The sequence below is a fragment of the Arachis stenosperma genome, chromosome 9, assembly GCF_014773155.1.
Source record: "Arachis stenosperma cultivar V10309 chromosome 9, arast.V10309.gnm1.PFL2, whole genome shotgun sequence".
NCBI lineage: Eukaryota > Viridiplantae > Streptophyta > Magnoliopsida > Fabales > Fabaceae > Arachis > Arachis stenosperma.
The window spans coordinates 25,610,652-25,636,998 of record NC_080385.1 but is presented as its reverse complement, the minus strand read 5'-3'; the positions used below and the strand labels follow the sequence as shown (position 1 = coordinate 25,636,998).

General features: G+C 34.6%; 2 protein-coding genes across 2 annotated transcripts; both read right to left on the bottom strand.

Moving 5' to 3' along the window:
• Positions 1-9,200: 9,200 nt before the first annotated feature.
• On the bottom strand, positions 9,201-11,019 carry LOC130949274 (pectinesterase-like). Its single transcript, XM_057878042.1, has 2 exons — positions 10,038-11,019; positions 9,201-9,901 (listed from the first exon to the last, which is right to left on the bottom strand). The coding sequence occupies exons 1-2, from the start codon at positions 11,017-11,019 to the stop codon at positions 9,201-9,203; spliced, it is 1,683 nt and encodes a 560-aa protein (XP_057734025.1).
• Positions 11,020-12,509: 1,490 nt separating this feature from the next.
• LOC130949273 (pectinesterase-like) lies at positions 12,510-14,328 on the bottom strand. Its single transcript, XM_057878041.1, has 2 exons — positions 13,347-14,328; positions 12,510-13,210 (listed from the first exon to the last, which is right to left on the bottom strand). Exons 1-2 carry the CDS (start codon positions 14,326-14,328, stop codon positions 12,510-12,512), a joined length of 1,683 nt encoding a protein of 560 aa, XP_057734024.1.
• Positions 14,329-26,347: the final 12,019 nt, after the last annotated feature.

Below are 26,347 nucleotides of genomic sequence, written 5' to 3'. Positions count from 1 at the left end.
ATAAAAATCCACTTCCGGGCCCACTTGGTGTGTGCTTGGGCTGAGCAATGAAGGAATTTCGTGTAGAGACCTTTTCTGGAGTTAAACGCCAGCTCTCATGCCAGTTTGGGCGTTTAACTCCAAATTTTATGCCAGTTCCGGCGTTTAACGCTGGAATTTCTGTAGGTGACTTTGAGCGCCGGTTTGGGCCATCAAATCTTGGGCAAAGTATGGACTATTATATATTGCTGGAAAGCCCAGGATGTCTACTTTCCAACGCCGTTGAGAGCGCGCCAATTGGGCTTCTGTAGCTCCAGAAAATCCACTTCGAGTGCAGGGAGGTCAGAATCCAATAGCATCTGCAGTCCTTTTTGGTCTCTGAATCAGATTTTTGCTCAGGTCCCTCAATTTCAGCCAGAAAATACCTGAAATCACAGAAAAACACACAAACTCATAGTAAAGTCCAGAAAAGTGAATTTTAACTAAAAACTAATAAAAATATAATAAAAACTCAACTAAAACTACCAAAAACATACTAAAAACAATGCCAAAAAGCGTACAAATTATCCGCTCATCAGTCTCCTTCTTCAAATTCCAAGGGCTTCAGCCTCTGATCGGCGTAACTCTTCTGACGACTCTGTGCAATAAGCATCCTATCTCAGATTTTCTTGACTTCTTTAGTGGTCTCAGCTATCATCTCCGGCCCCAACAGGCCTTTCCCCACATCTTTATACCAACATAGCAGAGATTGACATTTCCTCCCATATAGAGCCTCATACGGAGCCATTTCGATGCTCGCATGGTAGCTATTATTATACGCAAACTCTACTAACGGCATATATCAATCCTAGCTCTTCAATGTTTGAGGATGGTAAGCTGTGCTCAAGCTTAATCGGGTTTCGAAAGCTATCTGAAATGCATCCCAAAACCTCAAAGTGAAACAAGGATCTCTATCAGAGATTATAGTAGCAGGTACATCATGAAATCTCACAATCTCCTTTATGTATAACCGTGCTAGCTCTTCAATGGTGTAAGTCATCTGAATGGGTAAAAAGTGAGCTGACTTCATCAATAGGTCCACTATCACCCAGACAGCATCAAAACCGGCCCTAGTCCTTGGCAATCCCGACACAAGGTCCATCGCAATGCTTTTCCACTTCCATTGTGAAACCTCTAAAGGTTGCAACGTCCCGGCAGGTCTCTGGTGTTCAATCCTCACCTTCTGATAGGTTAAATACTTTAAAACATATTCTGCCACATCATTCTTCATACCCGGCCACCAAAATATCGCCTTTAAATCATGGTACATCTTAGTACTACCCAGGTCAATAGAGAATCCACTTTTGTGTGCTTCCTTTAAGATATCTTGCTGCAAAGTGCTAACATTCGGCACAATGATCCTACCCTTGAATCTCCATAACCCATCTTGATTCTCTGACACTCTCCACTACTTCCCTTACTCAATAGCTGGTAACACCTTCCGTAACGCGTCATCATTTTCATGAGCCTTTAGAAGTTCGAATTTAAAATCACTGAGATCTGTAAGCAACTCAAACATAGAGTTCCAGCCACTTCTTGAACACCAATCTTCAGACTCTCGAATTCCTTTAGCAATTCCTCTTCTCAAAGCATCATCCAAGCAGCATACAACGACTTCTGACTTAACACATCCGCCACTACATTCGCCTTCCCCGGATGGTAATTCAATTCAAAGTCGTAGTCTTTCAGTAATTCCATCCACCTCCTCTGCCGCATATTAAGCTCTTTCTGATCAAAGAGGTATTTCAAGCTCTTGTAATCAGAGAAAACTTGGAACTTAATCCCATAGAGGTAATGCATCCACACCTTTAGCACAAACACAATCGCAGCAACCTCCAAATCGTGCATAGGGTAATTAACTTCATGAGGACTCAACTGATGTGAGGCATCCGCCACCACATTATGATGCTGCATCAGCACGCACCCTAGACCCTTCAGTGAGGCATCACAGTACACCTCGAATGACTCATTTGGCTCAGGTAACACCAACACAGGCGCGGTATTCAACTTTTGCTTCAATGCCTGAAAGCTCTCCTCACACTCAGGAGTCCAAACAAATGGCGCGTCCTTGGGGGTTAACTTTGTCAATGGCAAGGCTGTCTGTGAAAAGCCTTTGATAAATCTTCGGTAATAGCCATTTAAGCCCAAAAAACTCCTTATCTCAGTTACGGAGGTTGGTCGCCCCCAATCCATTATCGCCTCCACCTTAGATGGGTTTACTGCTATCCCCTGCTTACTCACTACATGACCCAGAAATTTCACCTCCTTCTTCCAGAATTCACATTTAGACAGTTTCGCATAGAGTTTCTTTTCTTTAGTATCTGAAACACGGTCCTCAAGTGTTCTGTGTGCTCTTATTCAGTCTTGGAATAAATCAGTATGTCATCAATGAAGACAACAACAAATTTATCCAGAAACAGACGGAACACTCTGTTCATATAATCCATAAACACTGCAAGAGCATTTGTGAACCCAAAAGACGTTACAGTGTACTCGTAATGACCATAACGAGTCCTGAAAGCGGTCTTAGGGATATCCTCGCCCTTCACCCTTATCTGATGATAACCTGATCGTAAATCGATCTTGGAGAAAACCCCATCTCCTTGTAACTGATCCATGAGATCGTCAATCCTTGGCAGTGGATACTTATTCTTTATTGTGACCTTGTTCAGCTGCCTATAATCCACACAGAGCCACATACTCCCATCCTTCTTCTTAACCAGTAACAATGGCGCGCCCCACGTGGAAACACTTGGTCGGATAAAGTTCTTACCCAACAGATCCTCCAACTGAGACTTTAGCTCGGCCATTTCTAGCAGTGACATCCTATAAGGAGTGCTCGAGATTGGTCCAGCCCTAGGCACCAACTCAATAGCAAACTCAACCTCTCGGTTAGGTGAAAATTCATCAATATTGTCGGGAAACACTTTCGGAAAATCACACACAACCGAAATTCACTCCAACCTTTGATCATCACCCGAAACACCCGCAGTTGGCAACAGAATACCCGGACATTCGGCCCCAGAATAATTCACCATCATAGAATTCAAGTAATAGCTATTCAATACAACCAGTCCTTCTGTGTCTTCTGGCATAAAGTACACCGATTTTGTAGAGCAATTGAGCAGAATATGGTTCTCAGATAACCAGTCCAATCCCAAGATAAGATCAAGACCGATCATCGGCAAGTAGATTAAATTATGGACAAAATCACGTTGCTTGACCTTAAACGAAACTTGCGGGCATTCTAGCCTAGTTACCATGGCTTCATGGGTGGCATTATACACCTTTAGGTCATAACCTAAAACTACAATATTCAAGCCTAACTCACTAGCTTTTTCGAATGCAATGAATGAATATATTGCTCCCGAATCAAATTAAATAAAGCATTTAAAGTTTGACCAGCCATTTCACAGTTACCTCGGATAAGCGTCTCGGATCCCGCAACACCTATAGCTGAGGTGGTGAACACCCGACCAGTCTGCTATGCCTTCCCGGCACCTTGTTTCTGCTTTTCCAGACAGTTGGCAGCTTTATGTCCTACCTTACCACAGGAATAGCACAAACCCCATCCGGCCTTGCACGGGGCTCCCAGATGGTGACTTCCGCACCTAGCACAAGCTTGCTCATTCTGAGGCTGCTTCCCAAATCTCTTTCCCTGGGAGTTGTTGTTGTTGACCTTCTTAAAATTGTTCTGTCCATGGGTCTGGTGTGATCCAGAACCTCCCTGCTTGAAAGACGGACCTCTAAGTGCAAAGTTCTTCCCTCGGTTCTGTGGGAATGACCCCTTGTGACTTCCTCTCTCTGCAGCCGCCTTCTTCGCACACTCTTCAGCAACCCTACTCTTGTTCACCAACTTTGAGAATGTCCTAATCTCCATTGGTCCCACTGAGCTGAAGCTATCACTCCGGAGTCCTCCTTCATACTTAATGCACTTCCATTCCTCATAGTCCCCCGGAGTACCCTAACACATACGGAAAAACCTGAACAGCTCCTCAAACTCGTCAGTATACTCAGATACGGACATAGTATCCTGCTTCAGCTGCAGCAACTCAAGTTTTTTGGCCGTCCTAGCATAAGTTAGAAAGTACCTCTTATAGAACTCCTCACAGAAGGCATCCCAAGTGATATAGTCATCACCCTGATGCAGGAGACGTTGGACTCCTTGCCACCAATGCGATGCTTTTCCAGTGAGCAAATAGGTAGCAAACTCAACACACTGCCCTTCAGGTACCACATGCGCTTGCAGTGTTCGCTCCATAGCCTGAAACCAGGTATCGGCTTCAGTCGGGCTAGTAGTTCCCTTGAACTTAGGGGGATTAACCTTCAAGAAGGCTGCCAGTGTCATCGGGTCCTGAGCTCCACCTCCGTCATTGTCATAGTTGTTCATTTGTTACCCAATAGCATCCGCAGTGACCTGCATAGCAGCAGCCATGTTCTCCAATGCCGCCATAAAGTCTACCAAGTTATTTGGGTTGGCTCCCGGCCCCTGAGGATTAGTATGACCTCTCCCATGACCTCTACCGCATCCACGAGGTGCCATCTGGTTCCTATAATACATACCAAACAATCGATATTAAGTTGATCAGTCTCAATATCAGAAGTTTAGTGCTTCAAAGTCCCAAATGCATACTCTTGAACGTTTATGCCAGTTATATCGAGTAGATATCTTAATAGCACATAACACACACATAGAGAATGCATAGAAGCATAGTCAGTCCGTCCCTCAAGCTCTACAGGAACGAACTGCTCTAATACTATAATGTAACAGCCCAGACCACCCGCTAGCACGATATTGTCCGCTTTGGCACACAAGGCCTCACGGTTTTGCCTTTGACAATAAGGATGATAGCTGAAACCCCCATACTCACTCGTCAAAATGCGTCATGCTAGGGAGAGGTATCCATACCCTTATAAGGCATGCTTCGTTCCCCTCCCCAACCGATGTGGGACCTTACAAAATAAAAGTTGTATAGTAGAAGTTGTTAAAATTTTATAATTTAACATCCATAATTTTATAAGTGTAACATCTATATATAATTTTAAACACATAATAATTTTAGACGATTTTAATAAATAGAAACTAATCAAATATAAGATATTTTTATTTTATATAAAATGTATTGAGTTAATTTGAGATTTTTTTAAATTAAAAATATCAAAATAGTAGCCAGGTTTACCTCCAGATTTGATAATAAATTCGTTGGGTTAAAAATTACCGTCGGAATCAAGTAAATGAAAAATTGGCGTGATTAAATGAAACACGCCATTTTTGTCATAGGTAGCACATCACTGGCTAATTTTTTTTATGGTAAATCCGTCGGTAAAATTGACCCTAAATTCGAATTTGCAAACCCTTCCCCTTTATTTCTACAGCATCATCAACCTCATTTGTCTCCCTTTTCTCTTTCTCTCTCACTGTCAGCCCCATTGCCACCATTCGCTACCGTTTTGCTTGTCACTGCCATTCTCACTCACTCATCGCTGGTTATTATCACTCAGTCACTATCACCACCTCAATATTATCGCGTCCTGCACCGTGCTCGTTCAATAGCATTAGCGCCTCCTATTCCAAACTCGTTCATCATCGTCGCGGCTATTCCTCTAGTCGGTCTTCCCTCATCATCGCCGCATCCAGCAGCAACTTTGCCGCTCATCATCATTGCCTCTCGTAGTTTCATCATCGCTGCCTTGTCATTCCTTCCTTTTGTCACCGTCACCTCTCCTTTGTTGCCATCTTCTATACTTAGTTCCTTTTTTTATTAGTTTCTTTTGAATTTTTTTTCAACATTTGGGAATTTAATGTTTGTTCAGTTGTTTAAAATGTTTTTTAAATCATTAATCTTCTGAGTTTATATATTTGTTTGTTCAATTATTTGTGTAATTATTGTTGAATTTTTTATTTAAAAATTTATGGTTTATTTAATTGTCAGATATACATATATATGCTGCTGCTTGCCTCCTTTGTTTAATGAATTGAATAAGATGAGGATAGATTTGTGATTGTTTTTGTTTTGATTGTCTGTTTATGTTATGTTTGTTACTTTTGATATAAGTGTTTAAACCTATTACTGTTTGGGTTTTAATATGATATTCTAATGGTATAGATTATTTTTGTATTATGATGGAGGATTTTTTTATTATATAATTTAGAATTGATAATATTGCTTGTGAATTTTAATTTTTTTTATTATGTAGTGGATTATTTTGTTGGGAGCTTTAAATTATGTTGTGAATTATTTTATTAGAAGTTTTAAATTTTGTCTACTTTAAAATTTATTTTAATTTTATTAGCACAAAACCTGCTCAATGAAATTCATTTGATGCACTAGCATAACTTAAATTGGAGGGACATGAATTTAAATTTTAATTGGCTGCCTAAATCTGTATTTTTAAATATTAAGTAAATTATTTATCTTTGATTTATTGTAAATTTATAGTTTGGAAGCTTCATTGATTTGGAATCATATGATACTATTGCAATAAAACTAAGAGGAAATGGCAGATTTTATATAGCTATAGTAAGTACCTTTTTATTTTGTTAATTCTCAATGCTAAAATATTGTGCTAACGATTTTTGAGGATTTAATTTTTAGGTAGTTTTGTCATCTGCAAATATCATAAATAGTTTGGTATGGTTGATTTTTTATGTAATATAATAGTATTAGTATAGTCTAATCTCTAATATTTATCAGTATTGCTCTTTTGATTTTTGGTTTTATTTTGTTCAATATTTGTATTTGAGGGTTTGGTGTATTTTAAATTTAACTTTTTTGCTTAATTGAATTCTCTAATTTTTTTAGTTTTAATAATAAATTTTTATATTTAAACTTGTTTATAAATTTTTAACTAAAAATTATAGATAAATTATTATAAAAAATTATAAAACTTTAAATTTTGTTAGTTTATTAGAAATTATTAAATTTAAATATTTAAAATTATATATTAAATTTTCAAACAAATTAAAAAATTTTAAGTTTATCGTGAGTTAAATCCGCTTGTAACTATTAATTTAATTATTAATAATAAATAATATATTAACGTTAGATTTACTGAAAAAAATCAACGATAATAAACTCTAGATTTTCGTCAATTAAAAATTTATATCACTGGTAAATAGTTACTAATGAAATTTATACTGTCGGATTTATTCTATTGCTAAATTTGACAGTAAATAAGTTACCAACAAATTTTTTTAATAAATTCACCGGTATCTAACGACTTTTTTGTAGTGACCCATGGTATTCTTCCTCAAGCTTTATTCAAGCGGTTTTGAATGATTTGATGATCCTAGGTTGTACAGATCTATTGTCGGAGGGTTCTAATAGCTCACAACTAATAGACCAAATCTTCTTTATGCAGTAAAAAGATTAGAGTATCACAAAGCTGTGAAGAGAATCATGTGATTTCTAGGAGAAACAATAGGCTATGGCCTTGTCTTCACTAAAAGCACTGATTATAGGTTTATTGTTTTTGCAGATGCTAATTGGGCTGGAGACATTAATAATAGAAAATCTATTCCAGAATATTATGTGTACCTGGACAACAACAGCACAGAAACTGATTATCGTGCATTAACATCTACTATGTTAAAGATGATCTCACTTCATCAGCTTCTTGATGAGCTTAAGGTTTCACAAAAGATACCACGAACAATATATTGTAATAATCAATCAATTTGTTTGCTGGCTACCAACCCCATCTTGCATAGTAAGTGCAAATACATTGAGTTAGATCTGATTTTCATTTTATTAGAGAATTTGTCAACCAAGAAAAACTGTATGTTATTCATATACCTGCTACGAATTAAGTAGCCAATATTTTCACTAAACCACTTTTAATTAAGCTCTATGACAAATTTAGAATCAAATTTAGAGTGTGTGTGAACACCCACTTAAATTTGAGGGGCCGGGGATGTTAGAGACAATAATATAAATAAAGAGAAAGGATAGTTAAGAGTCAGTTACAAGTTTGTATATATATATATATATATATTCGGTATATATACTCTGCCGCTACTGCAGTATGCGTGATACACATTCAAAAGATTTCTTTTTCTTCAGTCACAAATTTTATTGCATTGTTTCAGTTCTTGCTCTACTCTCATTTGTAATATATGTATTAGAGTGGCTGAGTGCGATGTCATCACAAAGAATTTCTTTATCATCGAGTTAATTAGTGGAAATACCTGATTACAAACATATTTACAAATTTTTAAAATTTAGGAACTTATTCATAAATGAGATGAATAATAAGTGCAGCCGCTAATACAAGCGAAAAAGAAAAAGTACCGTGAATTAATTATGTCTAATATAAAATTATAAGTACCGATGAATTTTTCACTCATTATATACAAATTAAAAGCAACAGATAGTGATGATATAAAATAAAAAACATTTTGCATCTTTAAGTAAATTATCGTTTCTAGCTATAAAAATTTTTAATGTTGACAATTCTAATAATAAATTAGGTAAATTAACTTGATATCCATAAAAAATTATACTAATTTTACAAAGTTTTATAAAATATTCAACAAAAGTACCTAACAAAATACTCATTTTGGATAATTTTGTTTAACTAATCTCTTCTTTAATATGTATTGAATTAGTTTACATTTTTCGTAGTTAAAATGGTCAATGTTTATATTGTGGATGATAATTAAATATGTAACTTTTCATTTATATTTTCATCACAATTAATTTACTTCTCTTGGAAAATGTATGTGTAAAAGATTATAAAAACTTGAATTTTTTGTGATCAGAAGACATAATTATAAAGAGATATTTGCCAATATATATATAATTAAGTCACATAAATAAAAATAACAAATTTTTATATGATTATATAAATATTTATAAAAAATAAATATAATTGCATTAGTGTATGTTTTAGACTGCCATCAAAATTTATATATTGTATTAATAAATTGCTTTGCCGCCATTAAAGTTTGATGTATTAGTATTGCTAACATCAATCGAAAAGAGACAAATAATAACACAATAAAATCAATCAATTAATTTTAATGTTGGTCACCACATCAAACTTTTCTCTAGGATCGATTGTCTACACATAAACTCAAAATCTTTGCCGATCTAATTCTCCAATAAAAAGTGGGAAGAATGAACGAAAGAATACAAAATCATATAACCCTCCACGATACCTCCCGATTCTTTAAAACTAAGTTAAGCCTTGGTGAAGCCAGCATCATATGTAATGCCAGTGGCAGGGACCCAGGTGCTAGCTTGGATCCATCGCTCAGCAAGAAATTGAGAAGCCTCATCCTTACTAATAATGCCTTTTGCAAATGGGGCCCTGGCTCCGGCATTGGCACCAGCTCCAGTGTTTCCATACTCAACAAAGTAACAATTGTCAGTGTTAGCCTCAGTTGGTGGGTTCCATGGGATGTAACCTTGTGGCTGGATCAAATCACCAATGGTATTCTCAATGAACACTGCCCTTGAGAATGCCTTCCATGGCCTTGCCAAGAATGTCCTCACTGTCAACCTGTCTGGGTAGAGGGTGGAATCAGCCATGATCTCACAATTTTGGAGGACAATACCAGTAGGCATGTTCTTCTGGTCAGTTCCATCAGCGACCACAATGTTCTGCTGGTTTGACATGGGCTTCCTCACAATGATCCTAGAGTTTTGGATCAAGGTGGTGCCATAGCCGAAGATGAAGTCGATGGTACCAGAGATTTCGCAGTTGCGGTAGAACTGACGATGGGCATGGGCATAAAGTGTATCTTGGTAACCACGCATTGCGCAATCAAAGAAGGCTGAGCGATCTCCCTGCACACGGAGTGCCACTGCCTGGTGACCTTCAGCACCAGCGGTATTTTCGAATGCAATTGACTTGGCAATAAAATCATCAGCATTGGTGGCTGCACATACAATTCAACTCGTTAGTGATGTGAAAATTATGTGATGTTATATTAGTAAATAACCATGTCATTTTATAATAAAAGTTTTCAATAGAAAAAAGTTTTAGAATACGTGAGAAATGAAACTTGGACTTACAGAATGTGGATGTTCTCATGGTCTTAGTACCCTCATGGAAGTTCTTGCGACCGGTTATGATGGTCTTTGTATTTCCATCGCCATAGATGAACAAGTTCTTGAACTTCTTGTCAACGGTAATGTATTCATCATAAACGCCAGCCTTAACGTAGATAATGTATCTACCTGTGTAGTTCTTAGGGTAAGAGTTAATAGCCTCCAAAACGGTCTTGAATTGGCCACTACCGTCCTTGGCAACAACAACATTAGGTCTGACATTATTGACGTCTTGCAAGAGTTTGCGATCTGCGGCAGATAACCAAGTGGGGTATCCCTCATGATCCACCTCAAGGAGCTTTCTAGAAGCAGGTTTGAGGTTCAAGTTCAAACCAAGACCATTAAGGAAGTGGGACAATCCGGAAACAACATCAAGAGCAAGTGCAGTGAGTTGGCCAACGCTATCCAAGCTGTCAGATTGCAACTCGGTTTTGACTTTCTTTTCACCGTCGGTGTCAAAGCCGTCCATGCAGGATTGCTGGTAGGCAATAACGGCACCCAACCAATTCTTGAGTTCAGCGGAACTCTGGTAAACATTTGCGAAATTGTTGTCAGTGATAAGGTTGATAGAGGCCTCGAGTTCGTGGGTTGCTGATTGCAACAAGTCCTTGCAATCATCAAGGGCCATCTTCATGCCAGGATTACTCTCGCCATGCTCCACAGAGAGGCTATCGGTCATGTTGAATGCCTTGATGACGGTATCCAATGTTCTCTTCACCACTTCTGAGACGTAATCCTTTGGGTCAGTGGTATTGACGTTGCCAATGACGTCATAGCAAAGTTTCTTGTCATCTGCGTTTTGGCACAACTTCTCGACTGCCTTGTTGTGGGATTTCAGTTGGTCATGGCTACTGTTGTTGTTGCTAACAACTGCAACGGTGCCAATGACAACACCAACTACAAGGATGATAGAAACTGCAGAAACAACGACTTTGCCGTTTGCCATTTTTTATTCTTAATTTATTTCTATCCAACAACGGCAATACAAATCAAGATAGAGGTAGATTGGGAAGGAGATTGAATCCTTCCCAATCTGTTATTTGTGTTTCTTGATGGTGACGATGAAAACCTTGCATAAAGGTGGGTATTTATACTAGCGTTTATGATATTTTTATGTGTAAATAAACAAAAATAGACATTATTAACCGATTCTGTGGTAGCTATTAGCGGTTTGGTTGAATTATTCTACGTATAGTTCGCGTTGTTTACTTTCTAAGAGGCACGAGTTGCTATTTTTTTTATTGAATGCATATATATAGAAAATACTATATAAATTCAAAGAAGTACTAATTAAAATATAGAAATAAATTACCTTCACCTCTATTTTCTTAACATTATGAAATGCGTTTAGCTACAATGCTTTGTTCTTTGCATCCCCTTTACGAATACATTTTACATTTCAACTAAATTCAACAAAGTTAACAAAAGTTCAAGAAAAAAAAAATGTGCATGCGCACTGTTTTTCCTTTTCTATATTTTTATTAGAGAACACATAAATTTATTGACATATTACAAAAATTTTTATACATAACACTGAAATTTTTACTCATAATATAAAATTTTTTGTATATAATACATAAATTACAAACCATTTTTTTAACTAAATTCAACTAGACTAACACAAGTTCAACAAAAAAAATGTGCATGCATCACTGTTTTTTCTTTTCTATATTTTTATTAGATTACAAAAAATTTTATTAATAGCACCGTAAATTTTTATCCATAATATAAAAATTTTTATACATAATATAAAAATTTTTATACATAATACATAAATTTTCGTTACGAATATATTTTGTTAGTTGGGTATGTCAATTATGGTTTTTCAAAAATTTCTATGTTGTGTATCAAAAATTTTTGTACTATGCATTAAAATTTTATTAATTGAGTGTCAATATTTTAAATATGCAATTTTTTAAAAAGTTTCACTACAAGAATATGGCCGATTAGCTACCACAAAAAGGGTCGTAAAATCATCGCTAATCTGACGCAAAATATAATTTGTGATAGATTAGTTACCGCCTAGCAACTAATGCTTTCCTCGCTAATTACAAGTCGCAGATCAGTGAGGCAAACATCATAGTCGCTAATTCATCGGAAAGATATTTATAAAAAATAAATATAATTGCATTAGTGTATGTTTTAGACTGCCATCAAAATTTATATATTGTGTTAATAAATTGCTTTGCCGCCATTAAAGTTTGATGTATTAGTATTGCTAACATCAATCGAAAAGAGACAAATAATAACACAATAAAATCAATCAATTAATTTCAATGTTGGTCACCACATCAAACTTTTCTCTAGAATCGATTGTCTACACATAAACTCAAAATCTTTGCCGATCTAATTCTCCAATAAAAAGTGGGAAGAATGAACGAAAGAATACAAAATCATATAACCCTCCACGATACCTCCCGATTCTTTAAAACTAAGTTAAGCCTTGGTGAAGCCAGCATCGTATGTAATGCCAGTGGCAGGGACCCAGGTGCTAGCTTGGATCCATCGCTCAGCAAGAAATTGAGAAGCCTCATCCTTACTAATAATGCCTTTTGCAAATGGGGCCCTGGCTCCGGCATTGGCACCAGCTCCAGTGTTTCCATACTCAACAAAGTAACAATTGTCAGTGTTAGCCTCAGTTGGTGGGTTCCATGGGATGTAACCTTGTGGCTGGATCAAATCACCAATGGTATTCTCAATGAACACTGCCCTTGAGAATGCCTTCCATGGCCTTGCCAAGAATGTCCTCACTGTCAACCTGTCTGGGTAGAGGGTGGAATCAGCCATGATCTCACAATTTTGGAGGACAATACCAGTAGGCATGTTCTTCTGGTCAGTTCCATCAGCGACCACAATGTTCTGCTGGTTTGACATGGGCTTCCTCACAATGATCCTAGAGTTTTGGATCAAGGTGGTGCCATAGCCGAAGATGAAGTCGATGGTACCAGAGATTTCGCAGTTGCGGTAGAACTGACGATGGGCGTGGGCATAAAGTGTATCTTGGTAACCACGCATTGCGCAATCAAAGAAGGCTGAGCGATCTCCCTGCACACGGAGTGCCACTGCCTGGTGACCTTCAGCACCAGCGGTATTTTCGAATGCAATTGACTTGGCAATAAAATCATCAGCATTGGTGGCTGCACATACAATTCAACTCGTTAGTGATGTGAAAATTATGTGATGTTATATTAGTAAATAACCATGTCATTTTATAATAAAAGTTTTCAATAGAAAAAAGTTTTAGAATACGTGAGAAATGAAACTTGGACTTACAGAATGTGGATGTTCTCATGGTCTTAGTACCCTCATGGAAGTTCTTGCGACCGGTTATGATGGTCTTTGTATTTCCATCGCCATAGATGAACAAGTTCTTGAACTTCTTGTCAACGGTAATGTATTCATCATAAACGCCAGCCTTAACGTAGATAATGTATCTACCTGTGTAGTTCTTAGGGTAAGAGTTAATAGCCTCCAAAACGGTCTTGAATTGGCCACTACCGTCCTTGGCAACAACAACATTAGGTCTGACATTATTGACGTCTTGCAAGAGTTTGCGATCTGCGGCAGATAACCAAGTGGGGTATCCCTCATGATCCACCTCAAGGAGCTTTCTAGAAGCAGGTTTGAGGTTCAAGTTCAAACCAAGACCATTAAGGAAGTGGGACAATCCGGAAACAACATCAAGAGCAAGTGCAGTGAGCTGGCCAACGCTATCCAAGCTATCAGCTTGCAGCTCGGTTTTGACTTTCTTTTCACCGTCGGTGTCAAAGCCGTCCATACAAGATTGCTGGTAGGCAATAACGGCACCCAACCAATTCTTGAGTTCAGCGGAACTCTGGTAAACATTTGCGAAATTGTTGTCAGTGATAAGGTTGATAGAGGCCTCGAGTTCGTGGGTTGCTGATTGCAACAAGTCCTTGCAATCATCAAGGGCCATCTTCATGCCAGGATTACTCTCGCCATGCTCCACAGAGAGGCTATCGGTCATGTTGAATGCCTTGATGACGGTATCCAATGTTCTCTTCACCACTTCTGAGACGTAATCCTTTGGGTCAGTGGTATTGACGTTGCCAATGACGTCATAGCAAAGTTTCTTGTCATCTGCGTTTTGGCACAACTTCTCGACTGCCTTGTTGTGGGATTTCAGTTGGTCATGGCTGCTGTTGTTGTTGCTAACAACTGCAACGGTGCCAATGACAACACCAACTACAAGGATGATAGAAACTGCAGAAACAACGACTTTGCCGTTTGCCATTTTTTATTCTTAATTTATTTCTATCCAACAACGGCAATACAAATCAAGATAGAGGTAGATTGGGAAGGAGATTGAATCCTTCCCAATCTGTTATTTGTGTTTCTTGATGGTGACGATGAAAACCTTGCATAAAGGTGGGTATTTATACTAGCGTTTATGATATTTTTATGTGTAAATAAACAAAAATAGACATTATTAACCGATTCTGTGGTAGCTATTAGCGGTTTGATTGAATTATTCTACGTATAGTTCGCGTTGTTTACTTTCTAAGAGGCACGAGTTGCTATTTTTTTGATTGAATGCATATATATAGAAAATACTATATAAATTCAAAGAAGTACTAATTAAAATATAGAAATAAATTACCTTCACCTCTATTTTCTTAACACTATGAAATGCGTTTAGCTACAATGCTTTGTTCTTTGCATCCCCTTTATGAATACATTTTACATTTCAACTAAATTCAACAAAGTTAACAAAAGTTCAAGAAAAAAAAAATGTGCATGCGCACTGTTTTTCCTTTTCTATATTTTTATTAGAGAACACATAAATTTATTGACATATTACAAAAATTTTTATACATAACACTGAAATTTTTACTCATAATATAAAAATTTTTGTATATAATACATAAATTACAAACCATTTTTTTAACTAAATTCAACTAGACTAACACAAGTTCAACAAAAAAAAAATGTGCATGCATCACTGTTTTTTCTTTTCTATATTTTTATTAGATTACAAAAAATTTTATTAATAGCACCGTAAATTTTTATCCATAATATAAAAATTTTTATACATAATACATAAATTTTCATTACGAATATATTTTGTTAGTTGGGTAAGTCAATTGTGGTTCTTCAAAAATTTCTATGTTGTGTATCAAAAATTTTTGTACTATGCATTAAAATTTTATTAATTGAGTGTCAATATTTTAAATATGCAATTTTTTAAAAAGTTTCACTACAAGAATATGGCCGATTAGCTACCACAAAAAGGGTCGTAAAATCATCGCTAATCTGACGCAAAATATAATTTGTGACGGATTAGTTACCGTCTAGCAACTAATGCTTTCCTCGCTAATTGCAAGTCGCAGATCAGTGAGGCAAACATAATAGTAGCTAATTCATCGGAAAGTTTTTTAGCTACCGAATAGATAGTCGCAAATCCATCACTAAAGTAAAAGCTAATTCTATAGAAGAAATAGATTAAACGGTAGTCGCTAATTAGCGACAAATTCTACTGTAGCTGACTCATCGCCAAATGCAAGCTAATTTCGTAGACAAAATGGAATGCTTAATTGACGCTAATTTATCAAATTCTTGTAGTGTTTTGTATTACACACCAAAATTTTTTTTACTATACACCAATTTTTTTTGTATTATTTAACAAAATCGTGTTGTACGTATTTTATTAGTTAAACATTAATGTTATAAGCACGTGGTCTTTTAAAGTTTGTATGCTATATATCAAATTTATTATACTGTGAATCAAAATTCATATACTCTAATTGTTTTAAATATAAAAAAGAAAAAAATGAAAAAAGAAATCCAACCCAAAAAAAAGAAAATAAGGTTAAAAAAATGTGCATATCTGACTTGGTAGGGAAATAATCGGTAAAATTACTTCATAGCTTAACTTTATTGTTTTACATTTGGGAAGGTCGAATATGGGCATGCTAAGTGGAAGAACTTTTTATTATTATTAGAATCTATTATACACTGATTTAGTTTAATTTTTTCATAAAGGTTGCTCAACTACTTATAATGAATCTAAAAGTACCACTTCCAATAATAATTTACCAAAGTTTTTTTAATAAATAATAATGATACATGAAAGCCATGGATCATGCATAACATTAGTACAAAATAATAATCACAATCATCAACTACGTACTAAAGTCTACAGTGAGCCCCTAAAACAAGCCCAAACAACCGAAGGATCACCAATGTAATTATTGGTACGAATTTCGATCTATGATAAAATTTGATTACGGTGTCTAGTGTCTACTGACTCAGGTGAGTTGAGTTATAAGGGTTCGAGACAAAATCCATCGATTATGTTCTGTCAATATTTTGATAGAGTAGAGATTCGATTATACAAAAAAATAGGCCTTTAAGTATGGGGTGAGTCGAGTCAGACTTGTATCGAAAATTCATAATTACACGTGATTTTATCCGGAAATATTATACAGAATGTGAAATTTAAAGATTAAAATAAAAGTGAAATCGTAAGTTGTGAAATTTAAAGACTAAAATAAAAGTAAAGACGTGGGATGTCCACTCTAAAAAGTAAAGTCTTTCATAATTAAAGTGAAATCGCAAATTGTGAAAGTATGAGAAAAAAGAAAAAATTAGATTGTATCAAGAGAGAAATATTCCGTAATTTATTCCTTGTGATTTATAAATAAGAAAAGTTCAAAAGAATTTAATACTTTACCATCACACAAAATTTTGGTCACACTGAAGCAACGGAAGCTAATGAAATACAAGTGTATATAAATATTTGGAGTCCACTTTTAATTTATTTTTTTTTTATTTTCTTTATCTTTTTCTTTTTTGTTAACTTATTTTATCTTAATTTTTTTTGAGTATTTTTTTTAATATTTTGCATTTTTTCAATCCTAATTTTATTTTTTTTATCTATTTAAAACTTTTATTTATTTTATATTTTTTTAATTGTAATTCTTTACATTATTTATTATTATTTAATATTAGACAAAGTCTTTAGTATAAATAATGATGACAAATTTACATGTATAAATTTGTAGTAACAGTCTATAATTACAACAAGTAGTATAGCAGAAGATATGATGTGAAGTTTGGCAGAATCGTTGCAGAGAAAGTTGAATGCAATAGTTGAGGAGACTAATAATTTAGTTTGATAATGATACGTTATGTTAATTAATTAATTTAGGTTGATTATAAGTCTAAATGTTGGTCTTTTCTAATTTTTGGACAAAAAATGAGTTTTGTGTTGCAAGCCAAAAATTATAAAAAGAATATCATAAGTTTACATTGTTGTTACTTATTACTCAACAAACCAAAAATATCAATACAACTATAATTACTCAAATAAAAAATAAAAAAAGGAAGAGCACCCCTACAACTACTAAGGCGTTTCAATTTTGGACTTTCATACGTTCATCATCATCCATATGCAGAAAATTGAACATTAAAACAAGTAAGTATGTAATAATAATAATAATAATAATAATAATAATAATAATAATAATAATAATAATAATAATAATAAGCAACATTTAATTGAATCTGCATGTGTTATATAAAATAGTTTATAGTTAATTTTAGTTATATTAATTTAATGAATCATTTTAAATCAAAATAAGAAATTTATAATAGTAAATCAAATAAAAATTTTTTGAGAAAAAGACAAATAGGTTTTTAACTTTTTGGTTCATAGACATTTATATCTTTGAGGATTTGAAAATATATTTAAGTCCCCGATTTTCTCAAAATCTGGACATATCGATCCCTGAATCTAATTTGTCCCATTTTAAAAACTCTCCATGTGTGCATCTGTATATCAACCAAGCCAGTACAACGGAAGCTATGTTTGATTTTTTCGTTGAGTCTGCTAGACCCAAATGAACAGAAGGGTCTATATGTCCAGGTTTTGAGAAGGTCAGAGACTTAAATATATTTTTAAATCGTTGAGGATTTAAATGTCCGCGAACCAAAAGGTTAAGGACCTATTTGTCCTTTTTTCAAAAGTTTTTTGTGACTAATTGACGATCGAATTTTCCATCGGTAAAGAAATTCACAAATATAATCGCGTTGCAAGTATAGTTCTAAACCAACAAGAAATTCTTTCGTACAAAAGATTGTTTGTCACAAGTAACAAAAACCAATAAAAATAAATAACCGAAGTATTCAAACCTCGGGTCATCTTCTCAAGGAATTGCAGGGAAGTATGATTTATTATTGGTTATGAGAAAAAGGTATATTTTTGGGTTTTAATGTATAAGATAAAAAGCAAGAATAGTAAATGGCAAGAAAGTAAATTGTAAGGAATTAATTTAAATAAATAATAAAATTCTTGGCAAGGTATAAGAATTGGAAATCCTGTCCTAGTTATCCTTATCAGGTGTAATAAGAATTGTTCAGTGCTCCCACTTAGTTATCCCTTACTAAATAAAGGAAAGTCAAGTGGAGTAATTAATTTGATTTCTCAGGTCCTAGTCAACTCCTGTGGAAAGACTAGCTTTAAAGGTAACCACATTTTCTTAAATATGCAAAATGCAGAATGCAATGCTAATATGAATGTTATGCATGATTCCAGGTTCAATCAAAACTCAAAAACAAACAAAACAGACTAAAATTAAAACTGAAAAAGGGATGATCATACCATGGTGGGTTGTCTCCCACCTAGCACTTTTAGTTAAAGTCTTAAAGTTGGACATTTTGTGAGCTCTCCGTCATGGTGGCTTGTGCTTGAACTCATCCTGAAATTTCCACCAATGCTTGGACTTCCAATAAGCTCTATCAATAGTTTAATACCAAGTAAATTTCTCAAGCTTTGATGGAGTTCTTCACAAGCTTTGAGCTCCCAAATTTGATCCTCATATATTCCCGAATCCCAAATTTTGTTTCTATACCCGTCTTCAAGTTGATTATCATGATTCCATCCGGGTGGTTCAGCTTTAGAATTCTCACTGAAGCGTTCAAACAACTTCCTAGACCCATTCAATTGAGCTCTACACCAACCTTTGCGTTTAAACTTAAAGCTTCCAACCATAATGAATCTTGCAGAATAATTCTTACCACTGACCATCTTTCTCTTACTCTTAATACCACAAAGAGCTCTAAGTTAACCATCCGTCTCCAGTAGCCAATATTCAAGTGGAATTAGAAAGTTAAGGGATATGAATTTTACCCACTTGAATGTTGTGAAGGATGATGGCAACTTAGGGGGAGGGGTCTCCAACAACTTTGGCAAGGTAGCTGCAGGCTTTACTCCCTTGTGCTCTTCTCTAACAACTTTCACCTCTTTGCAAGCTTCTTCACTTTCAACCTCTTCTTCTTGGCAGATTTCTTCCAATTTAATCTCTTCTTCATTGCTTACCAAGGGTATGGGAGGCTGTGCTTCTGCTTCTTTAGTCTCCGTCTCTTGATCAACCTCTTCCAAGTCTTCAACCAGGATATGCCTTAGAGGTTGTACACCCTCCTCAGCATCAATTTCAATCGCCTTGGAAGGAGGCTCTATAACTTGACTTTTCCATGGAGGTTCCGCATCTCCTAAGTCTTCGACCACTTCTTCCTCTTTAACGATTATGGCTTCCTCCAATTGTTCCAATACAAAGTCATACTGCTCATTGTCCACCGGAGTTTCTAGCTTCTCCTTCATGTTGCATTCTTCAGTAGATTCTCCACATGAAGCCATGGGAGTTCCTTGAGTGTCCAGATGTTGGGAGTCTAGTCGGCTTATCGCTTGGCCCAGTTGTTGAATGGTTCCATTGAGTCGATCCATTGTCTCCTTGAAACGATCCTTTGACTCTTATTGTGCTCGGCTATCATAAGTAGGATCATAGTGCTCTTGGATTGATGGATATGGAGATGGTGAATATTGAGGTGGTCGTTCTTGGGAGTAATTGGGTTGGAATTGGGATGGTTCTATATATGGTTCATATGGTGGTTGGTATGGTGGTTGAGGGTTAGGGTCATATGGAGGTGAATGGCGGAAAGGGGCTTGTGAGTATGGTGGTTCAAAGGCAGGTTGAGGAGGGGGTTCATAGGCATATGGTGGTGGTTGTTAATAATCAAAAGTGTGCTCACCATAGCCATTGCCTTAATATGCATCACAGAATGGTTGTTGATAGTCCATTGGAGGTGGTTGTTGCCATGAGGGTTGATCAAATCTTTGTGGCTCCTCCCATCTTTAATTGTTCTATCCTTGGTGCATGTTGTCATTATAATTTCCTCTTCCTGCAACATAATTGTAACAAGACTCATAGCTAAAGGGGTGAGAGTTCATAGTAGTAGGAGAAAATAAAAACAACAACTAACAAAAAGAAAATATTTTGAAAAAGATATGATTTTTGAAAAAAAAAAGATAAGATGAGATTTTGAAACAAGATAAGATAAGATTTTGAAAAAGATATGATTTTTTTTTGAAAAATATTTACAATAACCAATAATAAGGCACACATTTGCAATTTCCCGGCAACGGCGGCATATTGACGATCGGATTTTCTATCGGTAAAGAAATTCACAAATATAATCGCGTTGCAAGTATAGTTCTAAACCAACAAGAAATCCTTTCGTACAAAAGATTATTTGTCACAAGTAACAAAACCCAATAAAAATAAATAACCGAAGTATTCAAACCTCGGGTCGTCTTCTCAAGGAATTACAGAGAAGTATGATTTATTATTGGTTATGGGAAAAGGTATATTTTTGGGTTTTAATGTATAAGATAAAAAGAAAGAATAGTAAATGGCAAGAAAGTAAATTATAAGGAATTAATTTAAATAAATAATAAAACGCTTGGCAAGGTATAAGAATTGGAAATCTTGTCCTAGTTATCCTTATCAGGTGAGATGAGAATTGTTTAGTGCTTCCACTTAGTTATCCCTTACTAAATAAAGGAAAGTCAAGTGGAGTAATTAACTTGATTCCTCAGGTTCTAGTCAACTCCTGTGGGATGACTAGCTTTACAGGTAACCAAATTAATCAGCAACTCCCAATTTCAATCACTGCTTTATTTGATAACTCAAGCGTCACCAATTACTTAACCAAAGCCAAAAGAGAAAATTCTAAATTAAATTGAAGACATCATAAATAGAATAAAGCAATCATAAATATGAAACACATCAAATTACGCTTAAACATAAAGTCAAATCTAACATGGAAAAGTTTATAAATTAAATTGCGAAAATAAATAAAAGGAACATTAAACCTGGAAATTGAGAAGAAGAAATCCTAAATCCTTTAAGAGGAATCCTAATCCTAAAACCTAAGAGAGATGAGAGAACCTCTCTCTCTCTCTAAAACTACATCTAAATTATGAAAAGTGAAATATGAGTCGTCTCCCTTCATTCCTTCACTTTACAGCCTTTAATCTGTGTTTTCTGGGCTTAAAACTGGGCCGGAAATAGCCCAAGATTCACTGGTTGCAAAATCTGCCACGCTGATTTTCGTCACTGCGACGCGTCCGCGTGGAGCACGCATTCACGTCACCTAGCTGTACGGCTACTATGGCAAATTATATATCAAATCGAAGCCCCGGATGTTAGCTTTCCAACGCAACTGAAACCGCGTCATTTGGACTTCTGTAGCTCAAGTTATGACCATTTGAGTGCGAAAGGGTCAGGTTGACAACTTTGGCAATTCCTTCGGCTTCTTGTATTCCTTCCACTTTTGCATGCTTCCTTTCCATCCTCTGAGCCATTCCTGCCCTATAAACTCTGAAATTACTTAACACACATATCAAAGCATCGAATGATAATAAGAGATGATTAAAATACACAAATTAAAGACTCTAGGAAGCAAATTTTCAATCATAGAACAAATTCTGGGAATGAATTGTAAAACCATGCAAATAGTATGAATAAGTGTGCAAAGGCTTGATAAAAACCACTCAATTAAACACAAGATAAATCATAAAATAGTGGTTTATTACTAATCAAATAAAAAAAGTTTGATTTGTTTTATATTTATTTGGATATTTAAAAACACCCAAGTATGTAACACTTGCAAAAAAAATTGATTCTTCTCTTATAAAATTACAAATTGTGTATATTATTAAATACTATTAGAACACCTTATTATACACATAGTATAAGCGAAAAACAAAAAAAATAAAATAAAAAAGAGAAAGACATAATGGTTTTTAGAGAGAAATTAAACTAACACACTGTAAAAATCCTAAAATTATAGAGAGAAGTTGGACCTTTTTTTCTAAAATCACCTAAACTATAATAAAATACTAAACTGAAACTATTTGATTGATCCCCCTTGATCCATTATTCGAATGCTTCAGAAATGAGTTCGATTAGACCCCAAAAATGAGCTTGAACTCGCTAGCTACATGTTCGTTCAAGCGAGTCACGTGTCAGGAGTCATGCATATGCGCCTATGATGTGTATGCACGAATTGAGGATGATGCGTACGCATGACTTGGAAAAATTTCAGTCTTCATTTCTTCATGAATCCTCCACTTTTGTAGGCTTTTTCTCTAACTTTCTAAGTCATCATTATCTTTTAAAACTTATATCACTTAAACAATCATTTCAAAGTATCGAATGGAATGAAAGTGAATTAAATTTGGTAATTTAAAGTATAAAAAGTATTTTTATAACAATTAAGCACAACTACAAAGAAATTCACAAAACATACAATTTCAATGTATAAGTGCAAGATAAGTTGATAAAATTCACTTTTTTCAATTAAAAAATCATCATAATATATAGATTTATTAGCATGTTCTTAGTCTCAGCTACTCAGGTCAGTTGATGATAAACCCATTGAGTTTTGTTTTTTTTTTAAAGTGGTTTTCAAAATGTAACGCACGTGGATTCTAATATTTCATATATTTCTGTTATTAAATGAATATAATTTTTAGGCATTGATAATGTAAAATATTTTCTACAATCATTCAATCATATCTGTTTTTTTAGGTAATATTCATGTAGTCACTATATAAATTTATTATTTTTACTCATATAACGTTACGTAATTAAATACACATATAAAGCAATTTCACACTAACATTACAACGAAATTAACTTCTATTAAATATATCTTCCAAATTTTGTATAAATATGTCTATTAATTTAAGGTTTGCTTAAAAAGATTTAATTCTTTATTCTTCTATATCCAAACTTCTTCATTCCAACGTATTCTATAATAATAATTTCAAGGTGCAAACATACTCTAATTATTAATCTATCATTAGAATTTTTTGACTACATTGGTGTTTAATAGCAATAAATACTTTTTTGATAACAAAATTGTAATAACTTTTTGGCCTTTAAATTTTTTGTTCGGCATAGTATATAGATATTTTTAAATTAAAATTTTATAAAAAAAATTAATATTTATGATTTAAATTATATAAATAATTTCATCAGAATAATATTTTAAGTGTATACATTTAATATTTATTCATGTATATATATTTTTTATTTATATTATATGTTAATAATAGTATGTTCAAATAATTTTTTAGTATTATCTACCATTATGTCTTTTATTTTTTTCGCTTATACTGTGTGTATAATAAGGTATTTTAATAGTATTTAATAATATAAACAATTTGTAATGCCATAAGAGAAGAATCAATTTTTTTGCAAGTATTACATATTTAGGTGCAAATAAATATAAAATAAATCAAAAATTTTTTATTTGATTAGTCACCAAAAACTTTTTTATTTGATTTACTGTTATAAATTTTTTATTTTGATTTAAAATGATTCATTAAATTAATATAACTAAAATTAACTATAAACTATTTTATATAATGCATGCAGATTCAATTAAATGTTGTTTATTATTATTATTATTATTATTATTATTATTATTATTATTATTATTATTATTATTATTATTATTATTTGTTTTAATGTTTAATTTTTTGTATATGGATGACGATAATTGTATGAAAGTCCAAAATTAGAACGCCTTAATAGTTGCAGGGGTGCTCTTCTTTTTTCTTTTTGGGTAATTATAGTTGCATTTATATTTTTGGTTTGTTGGGTAATAGGTAGCAAGCTAAGAATGTAAACTTATGATATTCTATCTTTACAATTTTTGGCCTGCAACACAAAACCTACTTTTTGTCCAAAATTAGAAAAGACCAATATTTGGGCTCGTAATCAACCAGAATTAATTAATCAACACAACATATTGTAAATTTCGCTAAAATCGGTAAATAATTAGTTAATAAATTAAATTTTAATATGAAAAATTAAAAATATAGACTTAATATTAAAATAAGATAGAGCTTGTTAAAACAAAAATTTTGACAGAAATTTCAAAGAATTTGGACACAAATTTCAAAGAATTTGGTCCAAAATTGAGCCGAACGGACAAAACCGAACGAACCGGACCTAAAATAGGCCCAAAGCCCAATTCAGCCCCTTTAGCACTTAAGTGACCCAGCTTCTCTTCCTACTTCCTTTCCATTTCACGCTGCAAGAATTTGGAGAAGGGGAAGAACAATTAACACTTCCAAACCCTTGGTCAAAAATTCAATCCACCATAACTTCTTGCTCCGAGCTCCGATTGACGATCCATTTGTGGCCACGTGACCGCGGTGTCGAGCTCTACAAAGCCCATAATATTGTAAGATAAGGAAGCCATATTTTCTTCCTCAATTTCTTCGTTTTCATTTCTAAATTATTGGACTTTGGTGTTGAGATTTTGTATAATTTCGGTGTTTAAGATCGAATTAACTTGGTGGACTTGCCGAGTCTTATCCTAATTTTTGTTGGTAAGGTGAGAATCTTAAAAATCTAATTAAATCATTGATTAAATATTTTTGGGTATTGAATTTTTTTATGAAGATGTGATGTTATGTACTAGGTGATATAAGCATGAGAATTGAAGCATATTTGTGGAATTTGGAGGCTAGGAAATTGGTATTGGTGGTTGGTCTTTTGGTGTAAGGGCTTGCAATTTTGCCTCGTCGGTTGTCTCGGAAATACGCGAAAATCGGTCAAGGTATGGTTTAGGTTTAGCGCGTTTAACATTTAAGGTGTTGTGAAGACTTAGGCTAGAAGAACCATAGGATAAGTTGAATTGATTATGTGCATTAAATGATTAGTCTTGTGAAGTTGTTGGGTAAAGTTATGGTTGAACTTGTATTGAAATTGAATGTGTAATAAAAGGTTGTTTATATAAGTGATATATATTGATGTGTGTTTGTGAGTTATTGAAGTAAAGAGTATGTATTCTTATGATGGAGCTAGTATTGGGAGTTATGAGCAAGAGTTGTTATTGTTGAACATGTGTGTTTGAGATCATTAGTGAGGGATTGATGAAGATGTTGATATGTGTAATAAAGTATTGTTATTTATTAATGATCAAGGTTTGTTGAATTGGTTAAAAGTAATATTGATAATGGTTGTTAATGAAATGGGTTGATATGGTATTAAAATGCAAGTTGTAATGGTAAGGAACATGAGTTGATGAAAATGAGGTTTGGTTGAGAATTGGTTAAAAACTAAATTTTGATGAACTTTGGAAGTCCATAATTTACTCCTTAAATTTTGGATTGAGTTGTGATTTGTTGCAAATGAAAGATGGTTTTGTAAACTTTTAAACGATATCATTTTTGTGAAAAGTGAAATTTTGTGGAGAAAGTTATGGACAATGAAAAATTGATACTTAAAACTGTGAAGCAGGAACTAAAAACTGGTTGCAGCAAGCTCTCTAGGCATTCTGCCAAAATTTTTGAAAAACGCCCATTCACGCGTACGCGTGGCGTGGCATTTTGATGACGCATGCGCGAGAAGCCATGCGTGCGCGTGAGTGCATGATCACGCGCACGCGTACGCGTGACTTGCTGTTCGTTCCACGCGTGCGCATGGCATACGCGTATGCGTGGCTACTGTCTGCTGCAAAACCGGTTTTTGGTTGTCTTAAACCAATTTTTTACTTCTAAACATAAGGTATGGTACTAAACCCAGTAGCTAGTTGAAGCTAGGAAAATGAGATAATTTGGGAATGAAAAAAAGGGGTGAACAAGATGAATTGTGAGGGAAGTGGTGTGAAGCTGAATGAATATACGTTGCTATGGTTATAACGAATGAATGTGAGAACATGATGTGATAAATGATGAGATTTAAGATGACTGTGTGTGGCCGAGATGGTCGAAATGGCAAGGTCTGGGTATAATCCCACTTGCGTAATTAATTTGAACATGTGTTCAGATGGCAAGTTGAGGGTGGAAGTTTCCTCTCTTGTCGTGATGTGAATGTGAGGAAGGTGGAAAGGCACTCTCCTTCGTATCGTATCCCCCATGTTCTTCTCTGGTTGCAAGGTGGAAAGGCATACTC